This window comes from Mytilus galloprovincialis, chromosome 5, assembly GCF_965363235.1.
Source record: "Mytilus galloprovincialis chromosome 5, xbMytGall1.hap1.1, whole genome shotgun sequence".
NCBI classification, from domain to species: Eukaryota; Metazoa; Mollusca; class Bivalvia; order Mytilida; family Mytilidae; genus Mytilus; species Mytilus galloprovincialis.
The window spans coordinates 70,852,962-70,869,504 of NC_134842.1; the positions used below are offsets into that span (position 1 = coordinate 70,852,962).

At 33.6% G+C, this 16,543-nt stretch overlaps 1 protein-coding gene across 2 annotated transcripts in view; it reads right to left on the reverse strand.

The window, feature by feature from the left end:
- Positions 1-15,708, reverse strand: part of LOC143076334 (uncharacterized) — a 30,086-nt gene extending 14,378 nt beyond the window's left edge. Inside the window, exons 1-10 of one of the 2 annotated variants that reach the window (XM_076252053.1) lie at positions 15,626-15,708; positions 11,332-11,397; positions 6,157-7,934; positions 5,226-5,368; positions 3,801-3,939; positions 3,063-3,305; positions 2,171-2,240; positions 1,681-1,741; positions 979-1,048; positions 390-491 (exon numbers count right to left, since the gene is read on the reverse strand). In XM_076252053.1, the coding sequence (XP_076108168.1) occupies positions 390-491; positions 979-1,048; positions 1,681-1,741; positions 2,171-2,240; positions 3,063-3,305; positions 3,801-3,939; positions 5,226-5,368; positions 6,157-7,750 (2,422 nt within the window). In that variant the 5' untranslated portion in view covers positions 7,751-7,934; positions 11,332-11,397; positions 15,626-15,708. Of the gene's footprint in view, positions 1-389; positions 492-978; positions 1,049-1,680; positions 1,742-2,170; positions 2,241-3,062; positions 3,306-3,800; positions 3,940-5,225; positions 5,369-6,156; positions 7,935-11,322; positions 11,398-15,625 lie in introns of both variants that reach the window. The other variant, XM_076252054.1, reaches the window with a different exon arrangement.
- Positions 15,709-16,543: the final 835 nt, after the last annotated feature.

The window sequence follows — 16,543 nt, forward strand, 5'->3', positions numbered from 1 at the left end:
CCTGTATTAGGTTTCTTTCAGATAAAACATGTAAATGTCTCAAGAACTGTATCGAAATTGAAAGTTGGTGTTCACATTCACAACTATTTTTGCATGTACAAGTTAATTTTTCTTATTAGAATATCAAAGTTGTTTGATAAATAGGAAAAAATCGATGCGAAAATTATTTGGGAGCAGGATTTTCAAATGTTGAGAAATATACATTGAATATTGATAAAGCAAAACAAAGATTTTCTTTCCCGTGGAAGGTCAAAATCGATCATGCCCGCTTGGTTAGTACCTATATCCGGTGTACTGATGATACAAAGTGTACATGTAACTGTGTCACTTTAAAATGTTAAACAGAAGTTTCCATTCAAATTTCTATTTAATCCTGTAAAAGTTCTTACCTAATTCTTGGAAGGAATATCTTGGTTGCACCTTCAAGGTGTGTTGAGCATACTCATGTAAAATACAGACGGGAGATTTTCCTACAGGATTCAAAACAAATTCTGAAAAGGAAATTATTTGTTATTAAACAAATTAAATTAAAAATGTGTATTTCTAGGTTGAAATGTTATGCTTCTGTTTCAAGTTAGGGTGAAGGTTGGCACTTATTAAAATGTTTAAACCTGCTGCATTTGTTTGCATCTGCCCTAAGTGGTTGTCCTTTGTTGATGTTGTTCATAGCTGGGTTTTTTTATATAGATTTGTCTGTTGGTTTTCCTGTTTGAATGATTTTATACTATTCATTTTAGGGCCATTTATTGCTTGCTGTTAAGTGTGAGCCCATCTCCATGTTGAAGGCTATACTTTGACCTATAACGGTTTAACTTCACAAATTGTGACTTGGATGGAGAGTTGACTCTTTGGCACCCATACCACATCTTCTCATATCTATGTAAAATTATTCCTAGCAGTTATTACTGAAAACAGTATTCTATAGTTAGGTAATGATTGATGTAATAAATAAAAAACAACTTGAAGACATGGTCTAACCTTTTTTCTTCGGTTTTTCACTTCCGTCCTCAGCAGTTATAGAGCATGTAATCAGTGTAGTATTGGCAGGCTGTAAATAAAGTTATAGTAAATTTCAAAGCACACAAAGGATATAAATCAAATACACAATATCAGGAGCTATATAATATCATGATTAAACAACCAGCTTCACTTCTTGAGTGAAAATTCAAACAATGTATTTGTCCATTTTTGCAATACACTTAAATGAGCCTGGCATTTAAGGTAAAAAATAAAGATTAATTTGGAAAGATGGCACCACTATTGCCTTATATTCTACAGATATCTCCATTTTTCCAATCCTTATTAGTCTATTAACTTTCTATGAATTAATAGAGATTGGTTTTAAAATTCTGAAAAATGTACGAGTTGCTGAAGAGAAGGATTGAATAACAATTTCTCTAACAGATATAGGAAGAAGTGGTATGAGTGCCAATGAGACAATTCTCCTTCTTAGAACAGTTTCTTTTGATTTATGGATTTTAAATGATGGGTAAATACCTTTGATGTCATGTAAAGTATATATTCATCTAGTTTTTACAAATTGATTTTTAAGAGAATCATCCTGTGTATACTATATGTAATAAAGAAATTCCCTATGTATGTTGTTACAACTCTAAACATCTGTTGGCTGAAACAGTGAAATGTAGAACAAAGAAATATGCTGCAATTATATACACTTACCAATGCAGGTCTGGTTTGTTTTCTCATTTCATTTAAATGCTTCCTTCTCTCCTTCCATGTTCTGTGAATTAAAAAAAAATCAATTACTGTGGATTCATTATCTTTGTGAGTCCCCATTTTCTGTGGATTGAGAAAAACTTGCATCTTTTGTCAAAAATTGATTTCATGATTTTTGCCAAGTGCTGCATACAATCCTGTAGAATTTCTTTTATTTGCTGAACATTTAAGTTTGTGGTTCATTTGTACCCAATAAATTTACAAAAACTATCAAACAAATTACTAATGATTAAAAAATTCATACAGCTCTTGAGTATATCCATATTTGGATACAGTTGAAAATTGTGAGGTTTGAGGTAGCTGTAGGTGAGAATTGCTTACAAAACATCAAAGAATGGGAGGAAAACATGACATATAAGTTCAAATGGTCGTTTATTGCTTTTTCTATCAACAGTTTTAATGAAGATAGACTTTGATTATAATGTAAACTTACTTAAATTTTTTCACTGTGACTGTCTTGAATTCAAACAGGTTTTTACAATATTCTAGCACATCATCTGCAGCTGTGAAGACAAATGATAAATGTCAAGAATAATAAACATGCAATAAATACCTAATTTTAAAATCTTTTTTTTTAACTTGACTTATAAATAACAAGAATGTGTCCATAGTACACACTAACATTGACTAACATTTTCTATGTTCAGTGGATCCTGAAATTGAGGTAAAAACTTGAATTTGCCGTTAAAATTAGAAAGATCATATCATAGGGAACATGTACACATTCTAAGTTTCAAGTTGATTGGACTTCAACGTCGTCAAAAACTACCTCAACCAAAAACTTTAGCCTGAAGCGTGACATATGCCTGGTACAGTTATTATTATAAGATCATGTCAATTCAATTTGGTGTAAACACTTAATTATGACAAACTTTCCGATAGCTCTTGTTCATTATATGGCTCCAGTTATTCCCACCTTCCAATAATATATGAAAAATATGTCAATGGGTGTGAGAAACATATTTCTCTTCATTAGTAAAATATCTGTTCTCGACAAACAATATCAGTACAAATTAAATTATTATGTCATATTTTCTTGGTTTCTTCTGAATTGCCTGAATATGACATCATGAAAAAAAGCAACAATGTCTGATGACATCACATATACAGAACACAATTTTCTGCAAATCTTTGAAAAGGTAGGATAAAAATCAAAGATTCTACCTATATTACTCATGTATTATGATATTTTGCCACTCTCAACAGTTTAATTTTTAATGATTTAAAAAACTCTGCAATCCTTGTGTTTATATAAAAATCAAACTGTCTTGAGTGGAGAAATACCATAACACCCTAGTTGCTGTGGTGGAATCTATATATCTTACACAGAGAATTTTCTTTCTTCCTCTGTTCAGCACTCTCTATTTTGACGGGTGGTCCTGGTTGTAGTTTTGTTTTCTCACCAGACTGTGCCACATCTGTTCCACTATTTTCACCTACTTTATCATCAAAGGTCAAGGTCCTATCAAGGTCGGTTGTGTCATCATTTGAAGTTTCCCTAACATCACTGGATTCACCAATTGACTCTGCTTCAGAAATACCATTCTCCTTGATGGGACAGGATGTTTCTGCAATAACAAATGAAATGTTCACAATTTTCTTGGAGGTAACTCTACTCTTAGAAATGATATTTACTAAAAGGGATTAGTGATTTCCTATAACTTGCCAAAGTTTCTAAATTCATTGTAAAAATGCAAAAATGATTGCAAGATTAATATTTCACTTACACCATGTACACAGGTCAAAATATTTATGTAATATACATTTAGTTCAATGTTTTTCCATTGAATTAAACACTTCAGCTACTAGATCTATTCAAATAATTAATATTTAAATTTACTGTTAACCTTTTTTGTAATCTGAGATATCATTTATCGCTATCTTTTAATTTCAAAACCTTTTTTCCCATCCTAAGTTTAACATTCTGATTATCAAAATAGAAAGATTATTGTCAAAGAAAGTTTATATAAATATCAAATGTATTTGGTATGATTGAAAAATGATACAACTATCCGTCAGAGACCAAAAGATGAAGATGAAAGCAAGTGAGGCATATTTCAAACCTCCATTTAATACTGGGACGGTTTGGTTTTCTGTGTCTTCGACTGGTTCCACGATCGTTGTGTCCTTGTCTGGCTGGTCTCGGTCCATTGCTTTTCTATACTGGAGACATGGAATGGCACTAAGAGGAATGTCATGTTTCTGAAAATTATAAAAAAAATTATCTTAAATCTAAATCTTGCCATGAAATAAAGAGTAAAAACTTACTATTGGTACTCTGTGGGTTCTTGGTGATAAAGATCAATGGCTGCTTAACGTCCAGTGGCAAACTAAATGCATACTCAGGATGAGACAGTGGCGTTGGAAGTTGGAACCCCCTTTAAAAAATGGCTGGATACGCTCCTGTGAGAACATATTAAGGTAAAAAGAATTTTAACCCTGCTTTGTACTAGGATGACATGCTGAGCTGGCTTTTTAACAGGCTACAAGGTAACAGTCAACAGGAAGACATGTCATCATCCTATCTGGACACATTATTTCGACTCTACGCTAACCTGTTTGTGATTTTACAGCTTAAGGCTGCATGCTTAGCACAGAAGCAGCAAATACCAATTTTTGATCTCTGGTTTGAACAGGCTGACCAGTGTTTGCATCCATAACCTCACACACTCTTGGTGAACACACTACCATGCATACAAGACTACTGAGGAGAATGTTTCTACTTCTTGTAATGGCAATCATGGGAATTTACCATTGAAATACTTAGAAAACTTAGAAACTAGCCTCCCAACTTTCTCATATAAGAAACATAGTAGTTTATAACTTTTATGCTTAAACATCCCCCAATTTTAGGGATTTTGGAAAGTTGGCAGGGAAAACATGGAATTCATCTCAATACTATTAAAGTAAATGTCCAACAGATACCTACCATGGTTCTGTAAAAATAGATTAAGAAAATAGCATTTGAATAAGAAAGATATTTAAGGATGTTTGCTTGTCATGTTTTGGAATTTTTGTCAGATTTTTGAAATCCTCTGGTTTTATTCATTTGAATGCCTTAAAAAAAATTGCCCATGAAACCTCATTTTTCTTTTTATAAATCTTTTACATGTATAATTATAAGCCATTTGTAAAAGTCTTATTTATTTTTTAATAGTTTTTGAGAACTTTAACTGGGCAGCGATAAAGCTATGAAAAGTCAAGAGAGAACATTTTCCTGCCATAATTCCAATGGCTAATATCTTGAAAACAAGCACATTGACCCCTATTTTTTTTTGCTTTTTTGATTCCTCAATTAATCCCCTATCAATATATACTAGTTTTATGGAAAGTTATTTATTTTGAAACTGAGCAGCAAACATCCTCAAGTTGGTAATGACATCTTAGGCATTTACAACCTAGAGATTAGGACATACATGTAGTTCTAATCATGCTTATCTGCAATTGTCCCATATATAGACATAAGATATGTATATATAGACACTTACCCTAACACTACCTGGACCTAGGAAATATGGCTTGGATAATGTGCATACTCTCGAGGCCTTGTGCAAGTAGGCTGGAATCCCACTGTTATGTGTGACAGCAACCCATCCTTCAGGCAGTACTTCAAATGGATCAACTCCTTTCTCTGTGATAATATATAGACTTGATTTATTTCACAAGGCATGAATAACTGGAGTATACAGGGTTTTCACTATTAAGGCCAGTCCCAAACTCCTGGACTCATCTTAATCTATGTGGACTTGTCCTTTTCAAAACTGGCAGGTCCGAAGATTCATCAAGACTGATATATGTTGCACCAAAATATCATTATTCTATAGAAAATTTTATATAATCTAAGTTCAAAAGTCTTTTCTTTTAATAATAATTTACCGTATAAACATGTATCAAAAGCATTTCATCTTTTTCACTGTTGGACTCACCATGGCAAAAATTATCAGTACCAATAATGATCTACAATAATCATCAGTGAAAACCCTGGTATGATTTTTTTTATGAGTCATGATTTACAATGTACAAAAATTTAGAGACTATCATACTTAAACTCATAAGTAGCATTTTGGTGTAAGTGCTAGCTAGCTCCATCTTTTGTTAGGAGCTTATTTAACCTAAATGATGAGAGTATTGACAAGAGAAATAGGTTTAACAAACTCGCAAGAATTAAATATTGGATTTAGCTTGGTATTAACTTTTGAGGCCAGCAATGTCTGTGATAAAGAGATGCTCCAACATGAATATAATTGCTTTCCAAAAATCATTGACTTTACCTAAAAGTGATGTGACGTACGATCGACCTGACCTTAAAGTTAAACAGTCGTTGTGGTCATTAGCACTGGAAATAGAACCCCTAAAAAGACAGACTTAGGCGACAAAACAAACATAAACAATTACACATAAAAAATATCTGTAACCTACCTAAAAGTACAAATTTTTCTCTTTCATCCACAGGCACCACTTTATCGCTATCATTGTCTTCCATGGACTTTTTACTGACCCCTTCCTCCAGCCAGGCATAGATCTCACTATCGTCAAGGTCCTCACTGAAGTATTCTCCATCTTCCATACCCACGCTGCCTTCATCATCAGAACCTTTATCAGCCTCATCTGCACCTAAATCGTCTATAATTTGGAATTCCTGGGGTAAAGGGCAAGATTTGGAATCATCTAAATTGCAATCTGACATTTCATCTGTGTTATCAACAAAAGAATTTCCTGTTGACGGGTCATCTTGTTTTTGACTTTGGTCTGATGTGTCATCAGTCTGATCAACCTTTGACCTTTTGTTTGGTGGTTCATCTTGGTCTTGTCTCTTCTCTGAATTAACGGGAGATTTTTCGTTGGAATGTTTTCTTTTCATTCCTAAATCGTCTTTGATGTCATTACCATCTATGCTGATGTCACGGTCTGATGAACTACAAGACATTTCTTCTAGATTGTCCATTATCTCATCTATGGTATTAGAATCAGTATTGTCTGTCTTTTCATCTTGACTTTTGTCCTCTTGACCGTTATCCTTTTGTTCATTATGCTCAAAATCATTTAGATTGTTTTCATTGTCCTGTTCATTGCACATAAATTGTTTTGAATTATTTACCTCAGTTATGTCAATTCTTTCATCAGGTTTCTTATCTTTAGCTTCATCTTGACTATTCTTTTTCCTGACCTCATCTTGACCATTCTTTTTTTCGACCTGATTTTGAGCTTTATCTTTTTGACCAACCAGAATTTGAATTCTATCCTTTCTACTAACCTGAATTTTAGCTTTAACATTTTCAACTTTTTCTTGCATCTTTTCTTTCTTTTCAATTTGACTAGGACATATATTTTTCTTTACAAACTTATCAGGCCCTGTATCCCTAGTTTCTACTTTATCTTGATTTTTCTCATCTTTATTTTTTTGGTCAATACTTCTACGATCAGTTCTTGTTCTGTCTTCTCCACTGTGGCGCTCAGTTCTGTTTCTATGTTCTCCACTTCTTCGCTCACTTCTATTCCTTTTGTTATCGCCATGTAAAGAAGGTTTTGATTTTGGATTTTGATCTGATTGTGTCTTTTTATGCTCAACCTTTTCCCCTTTTGATTTTTTGCATTCAGCTAATAAACCTCCAAGAGTGGGTGGTGCTACAGGAATGAATTTCAAGCTGGATTCTGTTGACTTTTCGTAACGATCCCTCATCTTCCCTTTCTCCACATACGGCCTTTTCCTATCTTCTTCATTATATGTCCTTTCATGTCGATCTCGGTCTTTTTCTTTCTCTCCACTGGTGTTTTTTTTATTCTCCTCTTCTAAAATGCTCTGTAGTAATTTCCGTTTTTCGTTCAGTTCCTCGATCGTTTCCTGATCAGATGAATCACATGATATTTCTCCCTCTTCCAGATCACTTATTGGTTGTGGCGTCCCACTTCTACTTGTAGCTGTACTTTTCCCACCAAAATCATTATCAAAGTCCAATCGATCAGTTTTCTGACTGGACGTTTGAGTTGACAATGGTGGTTTGTTATCAGCCATTTTGTGTAAATTCTAACAGTTCAGAGGTCATAGGTTCAGTCATTCATATGAAAAGCTTTTAACAGTGAAGTTATATTTGCTGTAGTAAAGTGCACAGCCGAAAATAATCACAAAGTTAAGGATTTAAACACTGATCCTTAAACCTTGCAAGTACAGTTTACTGAGCACTTCTCTTTAATGTGTCCTGCAATGTTAAAAGAAAAAGTTAAAATCCAGAAAGATATATCTATAAAATATATAAGTTGTAGAAAAATTGTAACTTTGCAAAAAAAAAGAAGATACATGACAATGAAATGTTGATATTTAAGGGGGTAGACCTTGGTCCAGGGAGATAACTCTTTAATTCAGTTATGCGTTTGTAATAGTCAAGTTTTATTAATGTATTTTAAGAATTTACCTGAAACAGATGGAAAATAATCAATGTATCCTAGAAGCTTAGAACGTATTTATGAAAATGGCTGACACAAACGTAATGATGATTTTTAAGAGTTATTTGCCTTAACCTAGGTCTACCATCTGAAGCTTACGATACATGATATTAATAATAACACCCCATAAAAAGGTCAACTCTAATTAATTGACAAAAACCTGTCTTGTCTGGTGACCCTCTTCTTGTCCTACAGTAGTAATAACTAGGCATTTTGAACGTCAATTCAAAGGTCACCTTTCTTGTAGTTAGATTTCTTTAAATTCAAGGTTGACTATTTTTTAGGTTGACTATAGAATGAATACTGAGGATTTATTGATTTTTAATGGATACCAATTTTCTTGGAAGGAGGAAAAGTTGAATATTCGTACTTATTTGATTTCTTGGATTCACAAAATTTTGTCAACTAAAATATGTAATACCTTATTAGAAAATGTGAACATTTACATTTTTGGTTAACTAAACTTATACCCAAAACATCAGCAAAGTTGGTATCCAATGAATAATAATGAATTGAGTATATATATAGGTCTAGGGACACTCTACAGTACACACAAGTTAATTGAGTCAAAAATTAGATTTGATGGTGAATTTGACAGTAATGCTGGTCCTTTATGGTGACTCACTCAAATAACTCTTTCTGTTTTAATACTGTTTATCAATGTATGACCACATGACAGAGTAATACACCAATATGTGTAAATTTTCACTGCAAAACCTAATGTGCACTATACCCTTTTTTTTAAATTTTTATGTCCATGTTCTAAATTCTAATTTAGTAGAGTTATTGTGAGAAATACTTTTGCCTTTTTATGTTTTAGTAAACATGAAGTTGAAGAACACCACACATTAAGGAATACTACATGAACATGATGATTGTTGTTTTAAAATTTCAGGATGCCCCGATCACAAATTTACTTTTAAAAAATTTGATAAACATTTCCATAAATTGGACATTGTGTCTATGAATATGAAATATATATAAAAGTTTTCTGTATTAAAACAGGAAGTTGATAATTAAAGCATTGATATGAGAGGAATGTGATGATGCATCAAATCATGATATACTATGTATAAAGATAAGAAGATATGATTTCATTTGAGACAATTAAAGGAACAAATTCAACATGAAATACAACTTGGTTGAATTTGTTTTTTCCTGCAGTGCACTTAAATTAAAATTTTGAGCAAATATTGACTGTACAAAAAACTACCTGAATTTTATATACATTGAAGGTACGGCTTGTTCAATTCATATACTGTAAATTCAGAAACTATTGTGTGCATTCATTATTTGGATTTTTGAAAAATGGACAATAATATGAGTTTAATTTATGCCATTTCAGTAACATTTGTATATAGATATATACGTATAAAATTGTATACATAAGAATACAAGTTTTTAGCGTTGCTATACTCACCAAGTCGCATTATTTGCAGTAATAAAATCGGCAATAATTTCTGAATTCACAATATCATGAATATAGACCAATCTCAGTTGATTGATATTGAACAAGTCTCACCAGTTCACCTATGGTGAATCAACCTTAATTGAACTACAAAAACATGTATCAGTTCTTACTGTGATATATAGTAAATGTACAGGAAAGTGCACAAATTTGACAGTGATCTATTGTGAAAGGGAAGAAATTACATGTTCAGACCATGTAAAGAGAACACAGCAAAGCTATCTTCTCCATTTGAAATGAAAAAAATATATGTAGGTTCAATGCAGTGTAGCAAAGAGAAATGTTTGATAGTTATGAAAAATTAAATGTAAGTGATTCTTTTTTTAACACCACCAGATGATTAAAGCCAAAAATAAAATTTAAATTGTTTGATGTTACCTTCCTAATCACATAAAATGCAGCCTAACTGAAAAAAATAAATGACACAAATCGTGCAAATTGTTAAAAAAAATAATCTTTGTTTCCTTTTCCAACATGGTTTTCTTGTCTAAAACATGAACATGATAAAACATGTTGTAACATAAATTGGATTTTTTCCTTTGATGTTTTTATGAAATAATTTGCTTAAAAAGTGTGGTGAGGGAAAACCATGGTATATTATATGCAAATTAATGTTGTACCATTCTGCTGCTCTTTTAACTTGTCTTTTAATGAATTTATATGATCAACTAGAAATAGTGTGAGCCCTGTCAAATACCCCCCCCCCCCCCAAAAAAAAAAAAAAAAAAATGCACAAAAAAATTGGCACTATTAAGGCTACCTCAAATTTAACTAAGTTTGTTGTCTTAATTTTTCATCCATACATTCTATCTTGTTCACAACAGTCTTTTGAGTTATTGTCCAAAGTGTTAAAAATCCCCCTTTTTTTTATGAATAAAGCCCCATAAATCCAAAACTTAAAATCTGAAATTTATAAAAATTGAAAGGGAGCTTACATCAATAGATATTAACAATTCACCAAAGTTTCATGGACATTGGTGATAGCCTTTTTGAGTTATTGTCCGAAGTGTTAAAAATCCCCCTTTTTTTATGAATAAAGTCCTATAAATCCCAAACTTAAAATCTGAAATTAATAAAAATAAAAAGGGAGCTTACATCAATAGATATAAACAACTCACCAAAGTTTCATGGACATTGGTGAAAGCCTTTTTGAGTTATTGTCCGAAGTGTTAAAAATCCCCCCTTTTTTATGAATAAAGCCCCATAAATCCAAAACTTAAAATCTGAAAATAAAAAAAAAACCAAAGGGAGCTTACATCAATAGATATAAACAATTCACCAAAGTTTCATGGACATTGGTGAAAGCTTTTTTGAGTTATTGTCCGAAGTGTTGAAAATCCCCCCTTTTTATGAATAAAGCCCCATAAATCCAAAACTTAAAATCTGAAATTAAAAAAAAACGAAAGTGAGCTTACATCAATAGATATAAACAATTCACTTAAGTTTCATGGAAATTGGTGAAAGCCTTTTTGAGTTATTGTCCAAAGTGTGGATGACGGACCGAGGTATACCATAATACATCCCGTCCCGGGCGTATAAAAACCCAAAAAAACTACCTACCCAACCCTTTTGTGAATATGAGGGGTAGGCAAAATTAAACAAATAATTTTTTAAGGGTGGCCTAATCTGTCATTTTAGTCATAGTATTTTGAAGTATGTTCCATTATTCAGGTTACAATTTTTACGTTTCACTCTTTTTCTACTGCTAAACTGGATGACTTGTGCTACTTCATATATGTATTACATCAATTCTGCAAAAGAAAAAAAAAAGAAATATTTTATTTGTATATTAGTTAGGCCTCAATACCAAAAAAAATATTTAAGGAATGACTGTTATATTTTTTATGTCTATGAAGAAATAACATAAAAAAATGTGGTGCACACTGAACAACGCTCGTAGCCGGTTATTTAACAGTGTGCACCACATTTTTTATGTTAATATACTGAGTGCCAATGAAAACGCAACACTAAGTTTTTAAGAAATAACATTTTTATAAAAAATAATATTTTGTTTACAGTAATTGTTAAAGACAGTTAAAGGGTTTATCCAAAGATAAAACTCAACCAAAAATGTTTAATTACCACGATTCGAATGCAATTCATTAATGCAACACAACGCTACAATTCACTAACTCACAGTCTCAATAACGAATGTGTCCACCGCGTGCTGCAACGCAAGCTCTTCAACGACGTGGCATTGACCTGACCAGACGTCGGATACGGAGTTGTGGAATGTTTGTCTATTCTTCTCGCAATGCAATTTCGAGTTGGTGCAGCGTGACTGGTGGTGGCTGTCGTCGTCTTACGGCTTGTCCAATTTGATCCCATAAGTGTTCTATTGGACTCAAATCCGGCGAAAAGGCTGGCCATGGTAATGTCTGAACATGGTTGTTGTTGATAAACGCAGTTGTGAGTCGTGCGGAGTGTGCACGAGCGTTATCTTGCTGAAAAAGATTAACATCTTGATGTCCAACCATGAACGGTATAATGGTCGGTCGTAAAACTTCATCAATGTAGCATTGAGCGTTTAAATTGCCATTGATAGTGATGAGAGGAGTTTTATGGTTGAATGATATTTCTCCCCATACCATGACACTACCACCACCCCAACGATCTGTCTCTTGGATACACGAATCTGCATACCGTTCTCCTCTTCGTCTCCACAAACGAGTTCGTCCATCACTACGGCGAAGATGGAATCTTGATTCGTCCGTCCATAGGACAGTTGTCCATTGCCTGTGTGACCATCTTTGACGCTGTTGTGTCCATCTTAAGCAATTTTGGTGTCGTACTGCTGTCAGCATGTTACCACGGAAAGGCCTCCGTGCCCTCAATCCACTGCTGCGCAAACGGCGTCTTACCCTGTTTGCTCCAATTTGTCTCCTATGGACGCCGACAGTCTCCCGTGCTGTTTGGACAGCCGTACGGAACCGATTTCGCAGATGCTGAAGACGAATGTATCGGTCCTGCTGGGCAGTAGTTGCTCTCTGTCTTCTGGGATGTGGTCTATCATTCAAAGACCCAGTTTGGTTGAATCTTTGGATAAGTCTGGTAATTGTTGAGGCTGAACAATGCATTCTGCGTGCAATTTCACGACTTGAAATGCCTCCTTGCACCATGCCCCAAACTTCATGTCTCTGGTTGTCTAAACGTCTTGGCGTCTACGGCTTAGTTTATTGCAGCAGCTAACAAAAAAGGATGGGAAAGTTCAATTCTTAAGCGAGGCTTTCCAAAACACACAATGAGTAAATCACTCGTGCGTTAAATAGCGGTGCACTCGACTCATCCCCCTTTTTTGTAACCAAGCACGTAACTTTTTTTCTAAAATCATTCAAGCGTAAAGATTTCGAAAGAAGTCTGACGATTAATTTTCTATCCGATATAGGTAATCATTTTAAAAAAAATAATTATATATTTTAAAATATTTGAAATTTACAAGTGTTGCGTTTTCATTGGCACTCAGTATATTTCAAATAGACAGAAAAAATATTACAGTCATTTCTTATAATTTAATTCTAAATTCCATTTTAAACCGTAAAACCATGAAAAAACCTTGATGACGTCACGGTCACATGACTAAGTGATGTCTATAGGCTGATAACAAAATAAGGTCAGCCAATCAGAAGACGCATTACATCCAAAATTAAATTATAACCAAATAGAAATATGGCCATATACAGCAATGACCATGCATGGTCAGAAAAATTTTGATAAATCAAATGTACCCCACTTTTCCTGACTCGTACTCAGACCCACATATTGTTCTTTGGGCAAAGTTTCTGCAAATAATATAAACATGTTCCCTTTAAAGTCATAAGAAACCTCAAATAAAAAAAAATAATGCATATGTTTTTTATAACTCAATGGATAGTTTTCATTGTAAAACTTATGTACATATACTTTTTTCTGAAGAAAATTCTTTAATTTATTCATATTTAGAAGAAGTTTACTTTATTTGAATTGCTTCCTTCCAGCAAGCAATTCCCCCGATATATTTTCCTTATGCAAGGTGACCTCAGTGTGACCCATCTCGTAAAAATCCGGTGACCACAATACGCATGGATGTCCTTAAAAAATAAACTATTATCTGAATTTACATGTTAAACACGTGCTCAACTTCCATGCTTTTTTGTTTATTTTTCGTCAATTGTTGACAAACAGGTAACAATCGTTAAACTTCGGCTTCAAAACACGAACTTTAATTACCTGCCATATTTTCACAACAACACTGACCGATTGAAAAAAAATTGACGATTATACGAAATTTACACGAAAAAAATGATAAATTCGAGCACAGAAGACTAAGTTTATGATGTTTGTATGCATTGGTTTAAGAATTGGAAGAACATTATTTTTCACCGGTCACTCGTTTCTTATGACTTTAATGGTTTCTATACAAAATCTATGTGTTATCACTTGAATTCTGCCACTCATTAACTTGATTTATTAATTAACTACTCTGTTATTGAACTTATTACACTTTAAAATTGCATAGGCAGATTTATCATATTAACTTAATATGATGAATCTGCCTATGCAATTTAAAAGTGTCAACTCAGCCAATATTGATTTTTTCCTGTATTGGACGAGTTCCAATTCAGCCAATACAGGATTTCAGAACATCTCTAATTTTTAGATGGAAAGTCATGATAAACACAAACAAAATGTAAACTGTAATTTGGAAGATGCAGTTTTCATTTACTCACCATAAACATGCTGAAACGTTCCGCGTGGCATACAAATTATATTTCAGGCTAAAGACCGTCACATTCATCATGTTCATTTAAAAACATTTTGTAAGCAGACAATGGAATTATTTCAGATTTATTTCTTGTCGACCTCATGGTACAAATCGATTTGTTTACTTTTACCTCTCATCAGCTTATGTTTTGAACTTGTCAATTGTTATTCAATCTGTATAATTTATAAACTGCACAATTGACTTACTCTGTTAGTAAGGTTTGACATATAGTGTGCTTGGTTTGAACCCTTATTTTTACAGGGTACATTTGAGAAGGAAAATCATGCTCCGTTGTAACAAAGAAAAAAAGGCTGTCTGATAACCCTATCTAACAGGTTGGGAACAAACCCTCTATATGGTGATTATACCTGTCTACAGAGATAATCCTTCTATAGAAGGTTTTTTGTTTAGACTGGATTTAAATCAGAATGGCATTCTCTACTTATTAGGCACCTACTTATTATGGCAGTAACCTGAAACAGTTAACGCACCAATTGATGTACTTAATATGCACATGCCCAGTTTGCTGCTTATCTGACTAAATATACAATCTATTGTCCACCTTGATTGGAAGCTGTGATGATCAGGTAAATTCTATTCACTTATGAGGGGGGATAGGACCTTTATCGGGACTCCGGGATCGGGTGTTTTTAAGCTCGGGATTTCGGGATTGACCCTTTCGGGATCCGGGAATCTTTTTTCCGGATTTCGGGGTTGTTGGGATTTACTTTATTTAAATTCCTGACTTCGGGATCAGGACCCCTCCTATCCCCCCTCACTTATGCCTCACTGAACAGAATTTCTATTGTTAGATTTAACATGATATTTAAAGGTCAACTATTCCTTTTGTTGTTGATCAGATGTTCAGATAGGTATACAATAGATTGCAAGTTTTGTCACTTTAGCAGAAAACTGATTATCCCAATTTTTAGTAAAAAGTGCACAATCATGTTGATGCGTATAACTAGGAAATGCAATTCTGCCCTAAGTTGCTTTAAATCCAGTGTAAACAAAAATACCCCACTAAAGACTGATAATTTTTTCCCTCTATAGAAGGATTGCCTCTATAGGTATAATCACCATACAGGCATGACAGGGGGTTTGTTCCCAACCTGTCTAAAGAATCATTGCTGGCTGTTTGAATATTGATTTTCAAGGCAAAATTCTCAATTTCATTCATATACAGCAACTGCATAGGTTTGTGGAAACAATGTTTATGCGTATGATTCTTTGTTTACCACAAATTCTCCTTGGAAAAGGTTGAAATTCATAATTCCATTTCCTCCATCGACCCGCATTTCTCAATGACCTTAACCTTCATACGGAAAATCTAAATTTAGAAAAAATCTTGCAAAACGAAATCTGAAGGGTGTTTGGACAACTCGGCCCCGTAAACAACTCGGACCGATTAATAAATAAATGTGGACGATATTATATCTATATTATAAATTAAGCCAACTCGAATCTTTTATACAAAGAGCCAGATAAGTTGAAGGGAGCTGAGTGCCCTCCCCTTTTTGTGTGGGAAAATGTGGTTGATTATATAGGGAATGCGGCACTACCCCCTTCTTAAGCAGTCTGACGGTTCGTGTATTTTACTTAGGCGTCAAAGAAAAAAACAAGACGTCATAACTATTTGGACTACTTACCACCTCAGTAGCTCACCTCATTTTCATGAATCAATGATCAATATAAGATATATTGTGGTCATGTCCGTATCTCACGGTTACCGCATATGGTTACTTACGGTAAACAATGATAAATTATATTTGGTATATGGAATGGTTGTGTAGACTAGTGAATTAATTGTAACGGTGACCGAGGTGAGGAACGCCCGAGGAGGAACGACACTGACACAGACGAACGGACATATCCAACTATGACTCTACAATGCATCATATGGTAAACTTTAGTTCCATGAACTAAATAATACGTTTATGTGTTTACCAGTGTATTCAGTACAAATGTACATTCACACACATTGACAAAATTAGCAACAAACGGTTTAAACATATATAACTTTAAAAACAAGTCCCTCAGAATCTTTAATGATTCAAGATCTCGACTTCATGGAAAATCACATCCTTACACATGTTACAGTATATATAGTAAACTGATACACAATCTGCTAGTATCTTGACCAAGGCTGACCTTTA